The 18,533-nt window shown below is 38.4% G+C and overlaps 1 protein-coding gene across 2 annotated transcripts in view; it reads right to left on the bottom strand.

Annotated features, from left to right (window-relative positions):
• Nucleotides 1-403: 403 nt before the first annotated feature.
• The window catches only part of LOC131245369 (clathrin heavy chain 2-like), a 35,214-nt gene continuing 17,084 nt past the window's right edge, over nt 404-18,533 (bottom strand). The window contains exons 8-30 of one of the 2 annotated variants that reach the window (XM_058244780.1): nt 17,031-17,110; nt 16,729-16,956; nt 16,589-16,654; nt 14,213-14,329; nt 13,672-13,869; nt 9,089-9,205; nt 8,858-8,917; nt 8,483-8,569; nt 7,497-7,580; nt 7,288-7,422; nt 6,528-6,590; nt 6,343-6,447; nt 6,149-6,261; nt 5,803-6,055; nt 5,499-5,635; nt 4,950-5,228; nt 3,844-4,846; nt 3,229-3,714; nt 2,452-2,622; nt 2,168-2,353; nt 1,564-1,677; nt 1,354-1,473; nt 404-1,058 (exon numbers count right to left, since the gene is read on the bottom strand). In XM_058244780.1, the coding sequence (XP_058100763.1) occupies nt 915-1,058; nt 1,354-1,473; nt 1,564-1,677; nt 2,168-2,353; nt 2,452-2,622; nt 3,229-3,714; nt 3,844-4,846; nt 4,950-5,228; nt 5,499-5,635; nt 5,803-6,055; nt 6,149-6,261; nt 6,343-6,447; nt 6,528-6,590; nt 7,288-7,422; nt 7,497-7,580; nt 8,483-8,569; nt 8,858-8,917; nt 9,089-9,205; nt 13,672-13,869; nt 14,213-14,329; nt 16,589-16,654; nt 16,729-16,956; nt 17,031-17,110 (4,346 nt within the window). In that variant the 3' untranslated portion in view covers nt 404-914. The remainder of the gene's footprint in view (nt 1,059-1,353; nt 1,474-1,563; nt 1,678-2,167; nt 2,354-2,451; nt 2,623-3,228; nt 3,715-3,843; nt 4,847-4,949; nt 5,229-5,498; nt 5,636-5,802; nt 6,056-6,148; nt 6,262-6,342; nt 6,448-6,527; nt 6,591-7,287; nt 7,423-7,496; nt 7,581-8,482; nt 8,570-8,857; nt 8,918-9,088; nt 9,206-13,671; nt 13,870-14,212; nt 14,330-16,588; nt 16,655-16,728; nt 16,957-17,030; nt 17,111-18,533) is intronic. The other variant, XM_058244781.1, reaches the window with a different exon arrangement.

The following is an 18,533-nucleotide window of genomic DNA, read 5'->3' as shown; positions in this document are numbered from 1 at the left end:
TTTTCGTGGTAGGAATGTGAAAAGAAATGGTCAATTGTTCGTCTGTCCTCATCAACCATCTCTTCTCCACGCTAGCAGCACTCCTGATTAGCCGACTGGTTTGAATTTTGGCCTAAACCATAATCACTGCAGATGCCACCTGATGAATGGCCCAGATCTCACACAACTGCAACACATTTAAATGTGGGCTACATGGAGATAGCCAATTGGGCCAATTGTTCCTTCGTGTTCCAACCCAGCGTACTGGATCTAAAACTAAATCTGAGAGACAACTGCCTATGTAGTTCCCACATCTCAACCAGGACAGTGAGCCCATCTCATCAACACCACCCAATATGGGCATTTGACTACCAAAAACTCAGTGAACATGGGATCCACAGCATAATCAAAAGTGCACCTCAACTCAAACAACAATCAGAGATCTTGCAAAAGAACACAACAGTTGAAAAGAACAATGTATCCAGAGTCTTGAACTCTAAATCCCCAAACAAGAAGAGAGTAATGCTGATTAACTACATCTAAGGTTTTTTAACTTCATAAAATCATCTAACTTTTTTATTATTGTGACAACTATAAACACGATCACACAAAAGCACTCCTAACCTCGAAGTTCTGAAAATTTTACAAAGAAGTATTGAAGTGCAACAAGCAAACAATTATGTTACTGAAAACTGGTAGAGAGCCTAACAAGACACTCTCCCTATCAACCTTTCACATATAAATGTCAAACGGAACCATATCCCTCATCTCAAAGAGTACTCCACACGCACAACATGGAGGGAGGGTGCTGGCAAGAAAGAACTAACCTCCTGGATATGAAGACGCACTTCTTCCATGATTTCCAAACACGTTGGCAAACTATCTCGACAGGTTCAAGCTCTCCCTCAAAGGACCTCACACAAGAAAGTTTGGTTTTAATATCCTCCCATGGGCGGCATGCCGTAAGCTGGCATCGGAGGCATCCCCATACCCATTGGCGGTGGGGGCTGGAATCCCCCACCCATGCCCGGCATTGGTGGTGCCGGCAAAGCAAGCGGAAGCAGCTGCGCATACATGTTCTGCAAGGTACACAACAGAATCAAAATGAGCACATGAATGTGGTAAACGAAAAATTGGAAACAAAAAACAAGGACTGTGCTGCTGCTTCAAATGATTTCCATTCAATAGTTGACAGCTTCGGACATTGGTGAAATGAAAAATATTGAATGATACAGTTTACAAGGCCAAACAAGGATTGTGTGCCAAAATGCATGCACTGTCTGTTTGGGTGGATGTTGTCTACGTGGTTGTTCATGCAAGAGGATGGCACTCGACCCATCCATATAAGGGTCACCAGAGTGTTATTAACCCTACCTGTTGAGCCACTAATTCCTTTTCCTCGTTCTCTTTGCTCTTCACTTCTTGTAATGCTTCAAGTTTATACTTCACTAGCTCATCTACTTTACCCGTATACTCACGGATGAACTGCATCAAGTTGTTGACAAAATTAGATCATAAACCCTAGAAAAGGATAACATGTAGAGGAAAACATGCACAAGTAATTTGATCACGTGCCTGCAGGAGATACGGGAAAGCAAAGTCGATCATGTTGTTCATCCAAGCCAGCTCAAGAGCAATATCGGGCCGGATCAAATCATAACACGTGAATAAGCAAGATGCAAAGCACTCTTTCTTTCCCTGCATACATATATCATACGCCCCATGTTTACTTTAATAAATCATCATAGTAAGAGCAATGTAAAATGGGTGCCAATTGCTAGTCATCAAGGAATAATAACAGATAGGTGAAAAACCTATGAATGCAAACAGATTGGCAACTGATCTTCACAGTGAAAACAATCTCGCATTCACGAAATGTCAATGTATGAATTTTTACTTTCGCTAACAATAGGAACCATGGTTTTAAGACTCGGGAAGAGTCTGATGTGACTCATTCGAGTTGACTCAGATTTGTTACTACCCAATATGGCGTGATACCAGGAGTCGTCCACCTGAGTCAACCCTGACTTTGGCGAGTCGCTACTCAACTCAAGACTGAATGAGCCAATCCAAGTCGCCGAGTCTAAAAAAACAGGACAGGAACAGCTAATTGATTTTTGAAGGAAAAACCAATGTAAATTGAGGCATCAAAATCGAGAAAGGATAATCATTGAATGTATTCAGATACCTGATCAACGAAATAAACCAGTAATTCCTCAGACAGTTCGCGATCTCCTGATTGTGAGCAAGTCTCCATGGCATCTCTGTAGAGGTTGTCCTTCTTGGATAATGCAACTGATTGCCGCCATCTACCTGCCTTCTTGTATATGTAAGCCGCAATCCTTCGCATCTCGAGTAGTTCATGTTTCTCAACCTGTTTGTATCACAGTTCCAGTTAACAAAGGTGGATGGACATGATATATTGAAATGGAAATGAGAAATAAAAGGGATACAAGAAAACAAGATGAATACCTTCTGTGCCAGGCCTATTTGGTCAAAGTTATCATGCATGTCAACTGATTCCCGCAATCTGTCATAATCTTCCTCTTCAATGTAGATTTCATTCAGAGCCTCATTCACAGCTGCTACATTGTTGCTCTGAACTGCAACCATGTATGGCTTCACAAGATGCAAGTTCCCTGCCTGGAAACCCATAGAAACCAAGACAGACAAGTGATTATCGAGCATCCTATTCTAACAACCCACAGTAAATGGAAGCATCTTAAACTGCAAAAGTTGGACAACATAATAATTCTCCATTTTACATAATTTGTACTGGCAGCTTGTTCAGAACATTGTCAATGACCACTTTAGTCTTTTACCTTGCACCTCAACTTTGCACATGTAGATGCCACTTCCAAACAGAGAAAGTTGATCCACCAACTAAATTCAGTCTAGCAAATGCAAAGGCATTCTGGAATTTTCATTAATAACAGGACGCCAGTAATATTTTAACCAGTTCTATATGTTTAATATTCGCCTTTGGAGTTGTAATAAAGATCAACTTTTATATGTTTGAATGTATTCAGTGCTGAATTTCTGAGAATTCCAGCAATTACACTAATCAAACATGAGTTCCTATAAGACTTTCTTCTTATTAAAATTGAAATGCTAGTTTGTTTTTTTTTGTTTACATTATTATGTTATCAGATCAAACTCCTACTCCTAGGATATGTCTCGTCTCTTACGAAGCAGAGAATATCAACAAGCTTCAATAGATTGACAATGCATCTGAAGGAGAACACATACCTTGCGCATTATATCAACCACACGAGTGTGGTCCACTTTAGTCGCGAGAACATTAAGGAGATCGTTGATGAGATCTGGGTGCTCTTGCAGGTAGAAATGCACTGCCTTGTAGTATAATTCCACATTAGCCACCTTAACGGCAACATCCTTGAACTGCATATGATCCCATGCTTCAGGGGAGTGGTTCATAATCGTTGTAGCAGCATTATCGAACTCATCATATTGAATGTATAGGTAAGTGAGCTCCAACCAATGCTGCTGTTCATCGCAGACACGGATGAGCTTTGGAATGTTGAGGCGTGTTGAAAATAACCTGATGTGTTCCATAAGCTTCTCCGGACGATATCTTGCATACAAGATCCCCAACTCTGTAAAGATACCCATGTGTGCCCGTTCGAGTCCCAGACCACTCTCCATGAGGGAGATCAGTTCATCAAAGCATCCTCTGTTTTGATAATAATCACTTACTTCTTCCAGGTCATCCACCTGAAATGGCAAAGTCAGCATATATCAGAAGTCCACACAACGGAATTGAAAATAAAAGATAAATTACCTTTTGAAAAGCAAGAGAAATTTAAGAAATACTCCAAATAAAAAATCAGAGTTCTAGATTACCTGTACAATGATGTTCAGACCACAAATCTGAGCCAAACGGAACTCCTCTGCATCAACACAAGCAAAGCAGACTTCCTTCCATGTTTTTGAGCTGTTGGCCTTGCGAGCCGCATCAACTGCACCTTGGAACTGTCTCAATTTAACAAGAGTACTAGCAAGTTTTGCCCAGTTTGAAATAAATGTAAATATGATCTTTGCAGCTTCATAAAGGGCTTCATCATATAGGCGATCACCAACAGTTTGGAGATTTGCCACATTAGGTGTGAGAATAAAATCTTCAATTTCAGCAAGCCTATCAATCTTGGCATATGCATAGATAAGCTCACTGTCAACCTTGGGCTCTTTCGTCTTTTGCCTAACCATAATCAGGTACCTGACTAAGTCATGGTATACATTTGCATCCTCGGCAGCCCTGATTACATCTAGGAACTGAGTGACATCATCTGCACGGATAAATGACTCTATTGCATCACTAACAAGTCCCTCCCTGAGTTGGGCTTTGGCCACCTGGCTCCATACAGCATCCTCTTCAACTCGAAACGCAAACTCAACGGCACGCTCAATGCTTTGGATATTATCCAACAGCACATTGACTGCCTGCACATTCAAGTTGAACTTTTTGAATATGGCAAATGCCTCTTCATACAGTTCACCCTCAACAGCAATCTCACCAACTGCAGGCCCATCAAAATTGTCGAGTCTGTTGACATAGTCCATGACCCTTGACTTGTCCGCTCTAATAGCAGTAAGGATCAGCAAGTTCTGCAGGTTAGAGTTGCCACTAAATGCAGAATTTTGGAGTACAATCTTCTCAAGAAGCTCAATTAGCTCATGTGGAAGATCGGCAGTCATAAAAGCTTTTACAGTCGCAGAAACTTGCTCTGGGCTCTTGCTTTCAGGTAAAGCTGTTGACACAACTTGATCAATAAGCTGCCGTCGATATTCATTCTCAGGCTTTAGAACGTTTTCCCACAAATCCGAATCCATTCTCTCCACAACATATCTGAAAAAGATCCAAATGTTAAAAATGTAAACATTCTTCAAGTGAATCTCAAGGTAACCAATCCCGCCAAGTTACCAATAGTCATTAAAGTACATTTACGTACCTAGCCTGAAGTTTGAATAGAGAATTTTTGTTGGTGACATTGATAAGTTCGTCATCACATTGGCCTCTCCGGTAAGCAACGACTGCGAGAGTGGGATCCCTCTTCTCACAGTATTTACCAACAACACGTGAATCATAGTAAGGATTGGTGGTAAGAAAATGTTCAGGGTTGTTGTTGCTGTCAATAATGATTTTGCCAAGAGCATTGTGCACATGAACATCTTGGCTTCCTTCACTCACTAGATGTTCTAAGAATTGCGTGAGCAATCGCAGACGATTCCTACCAATTGAAAAGACAGAAGTCAGATTAGAGAATATGTGCAGATATGAACGCCCACATGCCACAGGACACAGACACATCCCACTTGCATTAGCAATTAATTCCAAGCGCATGCATGCATGGTCACAAGGACGTGTGCAGTAGAGATGAGACAGGCAAGTACGCACATAAATGAATATTAAAAATCATGGCAGCATGTCATCGACTAAGGCAATTTTGATGAAAGTTAACAAAATAAGAAAGAAAGAAAGAAAGAAAGAAGAAACATACCTCTTCTCACACTCCTCAACCAAGGGCTCAACAGGAAGAAGAGAGCGGACAGAAAGAATAAGGCCTTTAATGAAATCTTCAGGACATTCATCATCTAGAAGCTGCCCCACCACTAAAGGAGCATTACCTGGATTAACCTGTAAAGCCCAAAAATGTGAAAAACAACTGTCACAAATATCTTTAGCAATATGCATCATCCAATCAAAATGAGGATCGCAGTTTCCTGACATTAAATACACACACGTACGCGCTCACACGCACACAGACATATTATTATAAGGATATTGCTCAGAAGAAATATTACCTTCTGGACATACCCTTCAATATACCGCAACATATTGTTTGAGTACAAATAGTGGGTCAGATCTGGTACAAATCCAAAACGATCACAAACATTGATCAGGGGGCGTGCATCCGGAAGCTTGGCTTCCATCAAAAAATTCTTCGTCTTCTCAGGGTCATAGAAATTTGACTCTCTTGTTACACGCTCGACCTCTTTTATTTGGCCAGTTTTAGCAGCTGCCTCTATGTATTTGAAATGTATATCAGGATCCTCGCTGCAAGCACATATTAAACCACGTTTAAGCAAGAAGATGGGGAAAGGTGAAAACATAAAGAACTTCTTCAACCACAGAAAAGAAATGAAATACCTGGAGCTCAAATATGAACCCAAGAAAAAGTAGAGACCTTCATAAGACTTAAACTGCTCAAAGAGTTTAATGCATGCATCCACACCCAACTGGTCTGAATATTCTTTTGCAGCCTGTCTTAGAAAGCTTACAGTAAATAATCTGGAAATTGCACGATTGAGAAGTGAAGAATTTAAAAGTGAATGAGCAATCACCTGAACAATTATCTGAAGATTTCCCCTCAGGTTAACCAATAGAAGATCTTTCATGCATTCCAATGCCCACTCTCTCGAAAGGGTTCCAAAGAATTCTACAAGTGACTGGAAAGGAAACGCATAAATCTCTGATGCAACAGAAAATTACTAAATGCCAAACAGCAAGTGAGAGAGATGATAAGAACCTGCGGCTCAATAGCATGAGTGTTCACAATTACACGCTTTATATCCGGTAGCTCAGTGTAGTGCTGCGCAATTACAGGCAATGAACATGTTGAGAATAGTGGATTTTTTCAGTGCAGTTCTCCTTTCAATCACCCCGCAGATGTGTCAGTTGGATAGAGAAGAGATTATTTCTACTAAATGTTACCAACATCAGAAGTTTGCAGAAAAGGGCTTTTTTACAGAGCAACAAAATGGAATTTTCGGTGCAAGTCGTTGTGTCATTATCTTATTTTAATATAGTACATTGTCATAAAAGATGATGTTATGGCTTGAGGCAGCTCCTATGTGGTTCACTAGATATATAGTAAAATGAATTCTTAAATCTTCAAATGGATTGGACAGAAGATAAACACCATTTTAGCATGTTATGGAAAGAAGCAATTTGGCATTTTAGCATATTTTATGGAAGGACATATCCATCAGACATGGAAACATTAGAAGACCACAAAATGGCAGTACATTATGCATGGCATAACATAATATCAAGATATTAAAAGTGTGTAAAACAATGACGTAAAAAGGTTCCTGTTATAAGGTTCCTTGTCCTTGACCAGTTTCATCTCCACAATATTTTGAGAAACAAGGACTTACCTGACTTTGAAATGAGTCCAGTTAGAAAACCTCTAGAGGAATAGGATGTCCAATTTTGTCAAGTAAATTTTCTTCTTCGAACAAAAGATTATCATGAAAAGGGGGAAATTCCGAACTTCCTGGTTTTACCTGAAGAGCACGCATAAAAAGGCCCGCCTTCTCACAAAGTTGAGCAATCCTAGGACGATCATAGTGGCTGAACATCCCATTTGCTAAGATGGCATCAGCAACATTTGGAAAGGTGACTAGATTGATCTCCAAAACCTGTATGGGCAGCATAAGTTAGTGAAAAAGTGAAGACAAACCTACCATGCTCATGCCTCTATGAAAAATGCTACCTTCGTCTGAAGGAACCCGTGTTCTGGCAAGTTTGGCTTCAAAACGTCTAATAAAAATGCAGTTGCTTCCCGAATCAGGTTTCTCTGCAGAAAACCAACAATTTAGTCATTCACAAGCTGCACGTTGACCCACACAAACAAGACAAGCTCGTGAAATTCCAGTCAAGTAGCATTCATTAAAGAAAAGCAGCAAATCTTTCAAACAGAAATATAGGATACCATTGATTAATGCAACAAAGAAACAAAGAAATGAGAGGTTCGTCACAAATTTGAGGAGCAGCAGTAAACCATATTATCCCATTAGAAACCATATTATCCCATTAGAACAATTTGTCAAAGACTAAAATATTCAAACTTCAAACGCATCCCTACTTCAACCCATCTAAAAAGGCTTAGCCAATGACTTGTAAACGCAAAAAGCTGCTGCATGTACACTCAAGTGGTTCAATGGCATGACTACAGAAAAATATAAAAATAGCAAAATCAACAATACTCATCTCTTACGAGCTTCTAATAAAATTGTTGTTAGCTCTCAAAAAAAAAAAAAAAAACACAAAAAAAAAAAAAAAACAAAAACAAAAAAAACAAGCAAACTTGTCTCAAACCCTTTCCACATTTAAGAAGAAAACAGAAGTGGGTTCATAATTGCAAACCTTTTATTACATTTAACAAAATGTAGAGGCAAACAAGGCTTTGAGGGGAAAATCTAATATCTATTTTTTTGTGAGTAAGTATCCAAAATGATGCTTCACAGAACATGTCTTGTACATTTCTAGAAGGGAGTGTGCAGGAACACTGATCTAGTAGATCTCCAGCAGTGTACATGAAGAGTCAAACAAGATCTGAAGTCCAACTCCTGTATAAAATGAGCAATCCCCTCTACAGGATAGTGGCGATATCTCTAAAGTTTGAACAGAACAATCATGAGAAATTTACTCATATGTTACCAAAAAAGAACTGACACACACAAAAATTTCTTCACAAACCTGAAGGAAAAGATCTGTAATCGTGTTGTAATCCACAGGACAACCTCCCTCCATTTGAGACATCATAAGAGCAAAATTAACAGCACCCTGCAATATCCAAGATCATAAATGACATGAGAATGATGTATGGTGTTACAGAAGAATCTCACTAAGTATATCATCCTCTAAGACTAAAAAATTCCCCCCATTGAAAGGACTCTAACATTGTAAGGACCTACCTTTTTTTCTAAATCATTGATCCTTCACAGGTATTTGAAAGTAATGCACATGACTTACAAATAGGCAGAGCAGATTCTTTATTGCAATTGAATGGTCAAATCTTAACTAATATATCATTACACTTTGCCTTGGAAACAATAGCAAAAGGAAGAATACCTGAGGATCAGATCTCAAAATCGTTTGCAGAAGGAATAGATAATCAGGTGTATACCCAACCTATACATCAAAAAGAGGCAGAAATAAAAAGATTATCACATAAGCTCATATAGTGCAGTTAAATTTTCTTCACATTTCAAGATATTAAAGAGAATGAAATAGAGAATTGGAAACAATGATTACAAAATTATAAAAGAAAAACTAAAAGAGAAGATGCCAGCATTCAAGTACCTGTTTGGAGTAAATAAGTATTTTATCAAATTCCCTTCGCTCAGCAAAAGCGGCGACAACTTTTGGGGTGGCCCTCGCTTTTATGTATATTTTTAGTGCAAGATCATTGTCAACCGTCTGTAGAACAACATGTGAGACAAGTGAATTAGTAGGCAAACAACCAAAACATCCTGCTTTCTACGCTATCCTTGTTGCATGCAAGAAATATATGACCTAATATTCTATGGACAAATGGAGGAGCAGGGAGCACTTTCAATATCGTAGCATCTGAGAGAACAGACCAAAGCATTTACACCCCACAGAGCAGCATAATAGAACCACAAAACTCTGCAGCATCAACTACTCTTGTCAAGTTTATTTAGTTATGTAGCCTATCTGAATATAGCCATCATCAATTTCTGAAACAAAATCTTCAAATAATAGCAGAAAAAATACTATTGTTAGGGATGTCAACATGCTGGGCCTCGGCAGGTTCAAGATCGGCTTGAGCCCAACCTGAAAACATAAAGCCCATGAACACGCTGTTGCCCAAATTGTCAGGCTCGCACACAACAGATTAAACAAGATATCGAGTGCCAGCTTGCCTGGCCTGTTTAACAATTTCTACTTTTTTTTTCACACACTCACGCCGTAGTGGGATCAAATCGTTTGCTTAAGATTTGACTCAAATCGCAAATCGTAGGATTTTGACAACACTGGTATCTGGAGAGGAAGTGGTTTGCAAATCATGGGAGAGGGAAGGAGAAGTGGTTGTAGAAAGTAGGTCTCTTTCAGGGGAGAGATGATTGTGGCAAAGCTTCATCCTAAATTGCCTAAATACTCTTTCAATTTCCTTGAGGGGTCATTTGGGAGCATGTAATAGGTGGTAATTGGTGTGTTTGGGAGATTGTATTTATGATTCCAATTCACATCAAATACACTAAAAGACCCCTTTTGAAGTCACAACAAAACCATGTGATTCCCTTTCACATGAATTTCGATTACCACTGATTCACAAGTCACAGTCCTCTCTCCCATTCACTTTTCATCAATGAATTTCAAATACAGATTGTTAAACACATTCACATGGATTCCAGTGTGTTCGATTACAGGCTGCCAAACGAAACTGGCGATTCCAATTCACATGGATTTCATGGTAATTGTCAATGCATATCAAATATAAGCTCTTAAACAAGGCATAAAACCCTTCTCATGTCCTTTCATATTACATAGCCTAATTGGCTTGCATAAGTAATATCATGTAATTTTGTGCCTTGGAATTTCTCATTAGACATACAAGACAAACAGATTGTTAAGGGTTCGAGAACCCTATTTTCATATTTTTAAGAAAGTCATAAAAAAATCTTACGATTTGCGATACGATACTATTCAACTCCTATTACGATTTGTGATACAATAACGATTTTGACAACATTGCTCCACACATGCATTGCAAACGCCAATTTTACTTGTGTATATTAATGGCATGTAATATGTATGTTACATGCCACTAATAATGGCATGTAATACATATAAATACGCCTAATATACATTATTATTATTATTCTCGATGCCTGAACCTAGTTCAGCCAGACTGGTTGGACCAATGATCTCAACCTGAGCACAGCCCAATTATTAGTGGGTCTGAACTTCAAGATACACACAAGTCTTGTTTCTGAACCCGGCCCTTTGAAGACCAAGCTCAAAGGTCCAATGGGCTGGCTTGAACCATTGACACCCTTAACTAGGGCCAAGGCTGCTTAAAGTACTCCTGAGTACTGACACCAATAAGATCAGCCCAAATAGGTTGGTATGGGGGAACTGATAGGGGGGAAAAAAAAAGGAGAAAGGGAAAAGTTTGCAAAAATATACAATGTTGTTTTGGCTTCTAAAGAAAACAAAAAAGAAAAGAAAAGAAAAGAAAAGAAAAGAAAAGAAAAAAAAACAGCATGCTTCCATTTACAATTCAAGACCTAAAAGCATCTTCTCTTGATCTGCTTAACCGTTTAGCTATCATAATTCAAGTGAACCTCATATCATCACCCTCGTCATCAACAACATCATAAGGGCCTTGTCCCCAACTATTCTAGGTCTGCTTCAATAATCCTATTTCACCAACAGATCCTATCTAAGGCCCTCTCCTCAGTAAGTAAACAAGGCTTATATCCATTCTCGCTACCCCAATCCAAAACCTTTTAGGTCTTCCTCTCCTTTCTTCAAGCCTTTTAACCAAGGCGTGCCGTAATGGCCACAATCATTACGGCTATTTTCTTTTTTCTTTTTCTTTTTTGGAAAATCTGGAAAAAAAAATACCTATATCGGCCCTGTAACAGGCCGTAACGGGCCATTACATGGTCCAATACAGGTCATTTCTTCCGTAACAACCATTACGGACATTACGACCCCAATAACGCGTACCAGTTGTCACCGCTACCGTTACATAACGGCCATTACGGAACACAATGCTTTCAACATAATCGACAGTAATCAATATTCCCTTCCTTAGCCAAAGCCTTATCTGCTCTTCATTGCACTTTGCTAATGAATATGATATGGGCCTACATAGGCCCACTTAGGTTATTTTGGTCGAGGACATAAAGGGGATTTTCACTTTGTTATTAATGGCATTTTTGTAATTATGAAACTTTCATGATATAAAAGAATGAGACGGGGGGTGTGAACCCTAACTTTGGCCCATTCTCCCCCCTTTCTTCGTCTCTATTCTCTCTTTCTTCTTCTCTATTCCATCTCTGTTTCCACTATTTTACATAGTATCAGAGCTTCAAGGTTTCCGGTCTTTTCTCCAAACTTCTTTTTTTTTTTCCTTTATCTTGCTTGTACTGAAATTTTCTTTAAAAACCTGGGGGGGTTTTTTGTTTCTTTTGTGGGTCAGGCCTTTTGTAATTATCTGTGTGTGCGTGGGAGAATGAAAACATCGGCTTCTTAAATGATAGCACCTCACATGTGATCGTTGCAAAAGTGTTGGCTATTGCCCATGTTGGATGATGTGTTCTTGACTATATTTCTTCATGGCCGGTTGGAAGTAGTAGAGTTGTGGGTTGATTCTTGTGTCTAAGGTGACATGTGCATAGTGTGAAATGTTCAAGTGTGGTGCTCATCGGTTGTACTAGGTCAGCCCGCATTTGTTCTTGTGAGGTACTCTTTTTTTATTTGTTGTGGAGATAAAAAGTACCCAAAATCTGGATTTATAAACCCTTCTAATTTTTTACGAATCCAAATAACCTCTATTAAATTAAATGGGACAAACTATTTACAATGGTCTAAGTGGAGTTGAAGTTGAGGATCCGGGAAGGTACAGAAGATTGGTTGAAATTTTATTTACTAAACTATTACTCGACCAAACATATCCCATGGAGTAAACGTGGTCAACCAATTCATGACTCTCCAAGAGTACATCATATGGAAGCAGTTATTCGAATTTTGGATTACCTCAAAGGGGCATTAGGTCGAGGAATTTTGTATAAACGAAATGGTCATTTTCGGGTCATAAGAGATTCATATGCAAATTGGACAAATTCCTTAGCAAATAGACGATCCACCACTGGATATTGTACATTTGTGGGAGGAAACCTAGTCATATGGAAAAGCAAGGAACAATGTGGGTTGGCCCCATTGTGTGTTAAAGCATCGCATAGAAAAATAGCTCACCTACTGTGAGTTGATGTAGATCAAGAAATTGTTGCAAGAAATAAGATTTATAGTGCACCTACCTATGTAGTTATTATGTGGCAATTAGGCTGCTTCACACATAGCAAACAATCCAGAACTAAATACATTGAAGTCGATTGTGTCGCTTCACACACACACACACACACACACACACACACACACACACACACACACACGTATTCCAAGCTTGGCATAGATAATATTTATGTTCCAGCTTGAGGAGTGTTAATGAATGTGATATGGGCCTACATAGGCCCACTCATATGGGTTATTTTGGTCTTAGGACATAGAGGAGATTTTTGCTTTTGTTATTAATGCCATTTTTGTTATTACAGAACTTTCATAATATAAAAGAAGGGGCATGAACACCAACTTCAGCCCATTCTCCTCTCTCTACATTCTCCTCTTCCCTCTTTCTTCCCTATTCCATATCTTTTTCCACTATTTTACACACTACGAGAACCTATTTGCATTTTAAAAAAATGGCACTTCTAAGTTTTGATAGTGTTGTAGAAAGAAGGATATAATAGATCAAGTGGTCTAATATTACTAGTTTAAATTGATTTCTAGCTATTCTCAAACAGTTTCGCTCATTAAAAAAGAAGCACTAGTACCAATCACGATATTAGTTTGCCCGAGAGTGGTATACATACTTCATCTTGGACCAACTAAAAGAAGAAAACTAGTCTCAGAAACTGCAATGATTTCACCAAACAATCTGTCAACTACGATGGGAAGACATTAAAAAAGGATTTGAATTTCGAATTTTCTAGCAATAATTGTGAAGAAGAACAAACCATTCCATGTGAACCATATATCCACTCAATGGAGAGGGAAAGATAACAAAAATAAGAGGCCAGCAGAAGATTAATTCAAGCTATTTACGTAAGACAACAATGAAAGTTGGAAAGCACCTTGACAAGATCACCCAGCTCCTCACTGCATTCAAGTTTATCCTCAGCAAGCCAATTCTCCAGAAGATTCTTTTTATTCTGGTTCACAACCAAACGGGATAACTCAAGAGATTCAAATGCATTGAGCTTCCCCTTTGTAAGCAATGTCCCAAAGTACTGCAGTAGTGGCGGCGTTTGTCCAGCTTGCACAGGAACACTCTGCATTAGAAACAGAAACATCACCAACACATTAAAAACACACACACACATGCCTCAAAATGCCAAAAGTACCATATCAGAAATGTATTATGCTATATGCAAAGAACCCTATGATGACCAGTTAAAATCCTCACTAAACTCAAAAGATGGCACGAAAGGATAGAAAATTCAAAACCAATACCCTATAGATGGAAGTTTAAATCCTTTAATGGAAGGATGATTATTACCATATGCCATTGCTGGATTGTTGATTTTTCTAGCTATATTTTAGAATATGTTAGTGATCTATATCGAATTGCAAGTGCTTAGACTATTGGCATCCGACGCCTTATATATATAATACCTGAAATTTTGCTACAGTATCAGGTGTGCGAAGAATTCCCTGTGGAGATTCAGCGGCAAGTTCGGCAGCCTCCTTATACTTCGTTTGAGAAAATAATTCTTGGAATCGCTGAACAACCTGCACTTCCAAGAAAAAGAAATCACAACTAACCTCCATTTATATTACTTTATTTGAAAGATGCCAAACTATGACACAGTCAAAATGAGGATATATTTACTGTTATATGGATAAGCATCAGCAACGAGATGAAGCCAAGTTCAGCACTCGCCACAAGACTGGTCATTGGATCGGTTGCTAGTAGTATAGGGCAAGTTGGAGTATATAATGAAACAAACCAATCATACATGGCATGTGCAAACTAATTATACAATCACTCAGACAACTTATCCATTGCAAATAGCGGTAGTTCATTGCTGGGATAACTGACACACGGGGGATACACAGACTGAATGAGGAACAATCTATTTATCAACATGCATCTTATCCACTTTTGGATAGAAAGGAAGCATAAGGACTAAGGAACAAGATACAGACAGAAAATGACTTGATATAATTAAGAGCCTTAGGACACAAGAAGTGCCTCATATAATACCATAAAAAACAACATCGAGACAATCCTTCAGTAACTTCACTTCCAGATATTCTAACAGCTAAAACTTGGAAAAGGTCTAGTTTTTCTCCAAGCATTACTGACATTCTGTTGACTAATCTTGTTTTCCCAAGCCAAGCCATGAAAAGATATATTAAAGAATTTACTTTTAGAGATATATTCATTGTTTGAATTATTCCCGATATTATCGAAATATCTCCAATATTATCCTTATCTCCAGCTCAGCGATATTGATAACACAGGTAGCGAGACCGATAATACTGGTAGTACCAGAAATTTCAGGTTTCAACGATGTATTGCTAAGTATCACCAATATATCAATATCCCTAATTTATCGCCAATATTTTCGACTGTGTAAATTCCAGGAGTAGCTTATATTGCCAATGTATCAATATTGCTAATGCATCACCAATATTTTTGACTTGTAAATTCCAAGTGTTGCTTGCTTGTATCACTAGTGTATCGGCGATATTTCCGTAATGTCATCAATGTATTGATTATCGCAAAATTTTTGTTTAAAAAAATTTCAATTTCATTTTTTTATGGGTGCAAGGTTATATGCAGTGTTCAATTTGTCAAAAATAATATCGTGATATTATCGTAATCAAAACTTGGGCAATATCGAGACCACAATTTTTCGTTTCCTTTTCGGTAATCGACAATTCCTCGGCAAAATATCGTGTGTTGTCAATATTCTAAAATATTGTTGGGTGTTTGGATGGATAGATGGGATGGTTGGATGGATAAATGCGATGGAATGGTTGGACAGATTTCTTACGACAACACATGCTTTTAGACCCCCATTAAATGAAAACTTATCATGTATGCATTCTTTTTGCAATTTTTTTATTCCTAAATATACAAATATGTGTATTTTAGCATCTCCTGAAGTTTCACTAAAAAATTCCACCATTTTTTTCCATGTTTCTCAAATGTTTTCCTGCATTTCCAGTTATCGATATTGTTTTTATATCCCCGGACAACGAAACTTGTAGCGATACCGATATTTTGAACACCGGATATGTTCCGAATTTTATTTTTAGGACATCCGCAGTGACTGGTTCATTGATAGAAGTTTCCAATTGACACAGGTTTCTGAAAAGCAAGGGACAAATAGAAAAAGACTTGAATAAGCAAGATAACCAAATCATTTATTAGAGCTTTCAGAGAATAATAGGTAAAGGTTCTTATGCCTAAATGGTATTCCAATGACAGTAATCTCTCAATATAAATACTGCTCTATATCGAAGTTCATCATTCCAAAATGATGGAATAAGCAAAGATCACTGTTTACATTGATATATGCATATCGAAAATTTTTAATCATTGCAAAGGCTCCAAGCATCGTGACTCAAGTGCAAACCATGTAAATGGAGAAGATGCATCATGTATCTTTCTTTCTTTTATGACGACAGGGTGTCCCTGCCCCTTTAAGGTGAGACTATTCCCTGCAGATGCATGCAATCATCCGCCAACCACGTGCATCGGGTAATCCACAGGGAGGGAAATCAAACTCGTGTCTGTGGGGAGCAAACCCACGACCAAAGCCATTCACCAAAACCATGACGAGTTAAGATGCATCATGTATCTCAAACCTGTACCACCAAAAGCAAGGACAGTTCACTCTTGGGGTATTGTTACAGCAGATGAACTACTTGTGTTAAAATATATAAAAAGAAATATCTCCTCTATAGTCTATAGAAAACATTCAAGCAGTTTTGCACCTAGTAGGAAGTGTAAAGTGGAAGGATAGGTTAAAAGCTCACCAAATTTTCAGCTCCTGGAAGATTTCCTCTCTTTGCAAGGTTTACAGCAAGTTCCAAATTGTTTAGCTGTAAAAACTAAAAGTTAAGAATTGTTCCACGCCAAAAGTTTCCTTCAAGAGAGAGATGCTCTCATAGCATACCTGACCACTGACAAAAGGAACAATTGCTGCTTCATTGACAGTAGCAAGCAAAACTTGCCCCCGCCTATTGATGGCATAGAAACCCCCCACTGATGATGCTTCTGAGGTCAAAAATATGGGATCTGGACTAATTCGGTTACGGTAAACTGCAGCAGCAGTCTCAAGATCATAAACAAATAGAAGTCCAAGCTTTGTAATTGCATATATCAGACTGTACTTGTGTGATATCTGCAGATCAGAGAAATTGAATCACTCCCAGTTTTTCCATTGCCTGAACATAGATAGAGAACTTACTAGTGTACCTGCATTGACACCGGAAAGTCATCCGCAAAATCTGGTGGGAAGAAGAGATCTGCTTGCTTCTTTGTAAAGCCTGGCTTCCCTGATGAGGCCACGATGCAAATGAGTTGCCAAATAAATCAGGTAGCGCAAAGATCAGAACCAGAAGCTGATTGCATGACCATTAGATAATTCCAATGCATGTGTATATGTACCATAATATTTTGCAAATTTGAACCTTTAGAAAAAAGAAAATGGAACAAACAATTGGTCAACCCAGTTATCAACTCAATGAGATGTTGATACCCAAATCACAAGAATAGACAACAGTACAAGAATGTTTGGGTAGAGAGAAATGAGCAACTTTATTGAAATGGGAATTTTTCCTTGCAACAACTTTACAAAAACTCATAAACACTTTCTATATCTATAGACCCTAAAGACAATTCCTATGAATCTTTAATGAAAATCCCCAAACTATTAGATTGATTTCTAATCAATCTATAATTTATTTAAGATAATAAAAATCCCAACAACAAAGATTTGGCCTAGCAAAAACAAATCCACTAAATACCCCCAAAATCTTTTGACCGTACCTTTGCCCTTATCTTCCATAAATGACAAATGTGATCTCTTACATTTAGGCACCAATTCTAGCAACAAACAGCCCAAAATCAGCAAATGTGGGGCCCTACAGGAGGTCATGAGCCTACATCATCCCCCCTCCCCCCGGGTTAGAAAGAACTCGACTCCAGCGAGTCAGACACTTTGGATGCTTCATACAAGTGGTAAAAGTCTGGATCCAATCTTTTGAATTTGTCACCCATGATCGATGTGCATTAAGAATTCAGCTTGTTCTTCCATTTCACCAAGTATTGCTCGTATTGGCCCGTCGAATATCAATAGTCTTCATGCACAACACTAGTTTAATATCTTTCTTCTTTTTCTTTGAGAGTTGTTTAGTCATATCAACAATGATTTCAACTTGTACATTAGATGCTTAGCCATGGTAATCAAACAAATCCACCACAATGAAAGTCAGCAAGATATCTAAGTCAATTGGCAACTCAATCTCATAGGCATTGTACTCAACTTCGCCTTAATTGGGCATTGACCAATCTTCTTAGACTTGAGCTTGTTGTAAGTTCCCCTCCGAAACTTCTCTCTATGGATATAAACAATAACCAAGTCACCTTCTTTATATATCTCCTCCAGCCAATATTCATTTGTAGCTTCTCAATTCCTAGCATTGTTCCCTTCAATCTTCTTCACTTGAACTTACAAGTCTTGGATGTGCTTGGCGAAGGCATTAGCATTTTTACTCGCTTGATCTTGTAACAATAATGGTACCAATTCAAGTCCATGATATGCACTTCTCCAATTTACGATCTCAAATGAAGATCACTCCAATGGTTTGAATTATTGAGCTATTGTTGGCAAACTCTACTTGGGGTAGAGCCAAGTACGACTCAGATATGGTGTCACCGATAATACTCCTCAAGAGTTTACCAACACTCCTGTAACTA

The sequence above is a fragment of the Magnolia sinica genome, chromosome 5, assembly GCF_029962835.1.
Source record: "Magnolia sinica isolate HGM2019 chromosome 5, MsV1, whole genome shotgun sequence".
In the NCBI taxonomy this organism is placed as follows: domain Eukaryota; kingdom Viridiplantae; phylum Streptophyta; class Magnoliopsida; order Magnoliales; family Magnoliaceae; genus Magnolia; species Magnolia sinica.
This window is presented reverse-complemented; position numbering and strand designations above follow the sequence as displayed.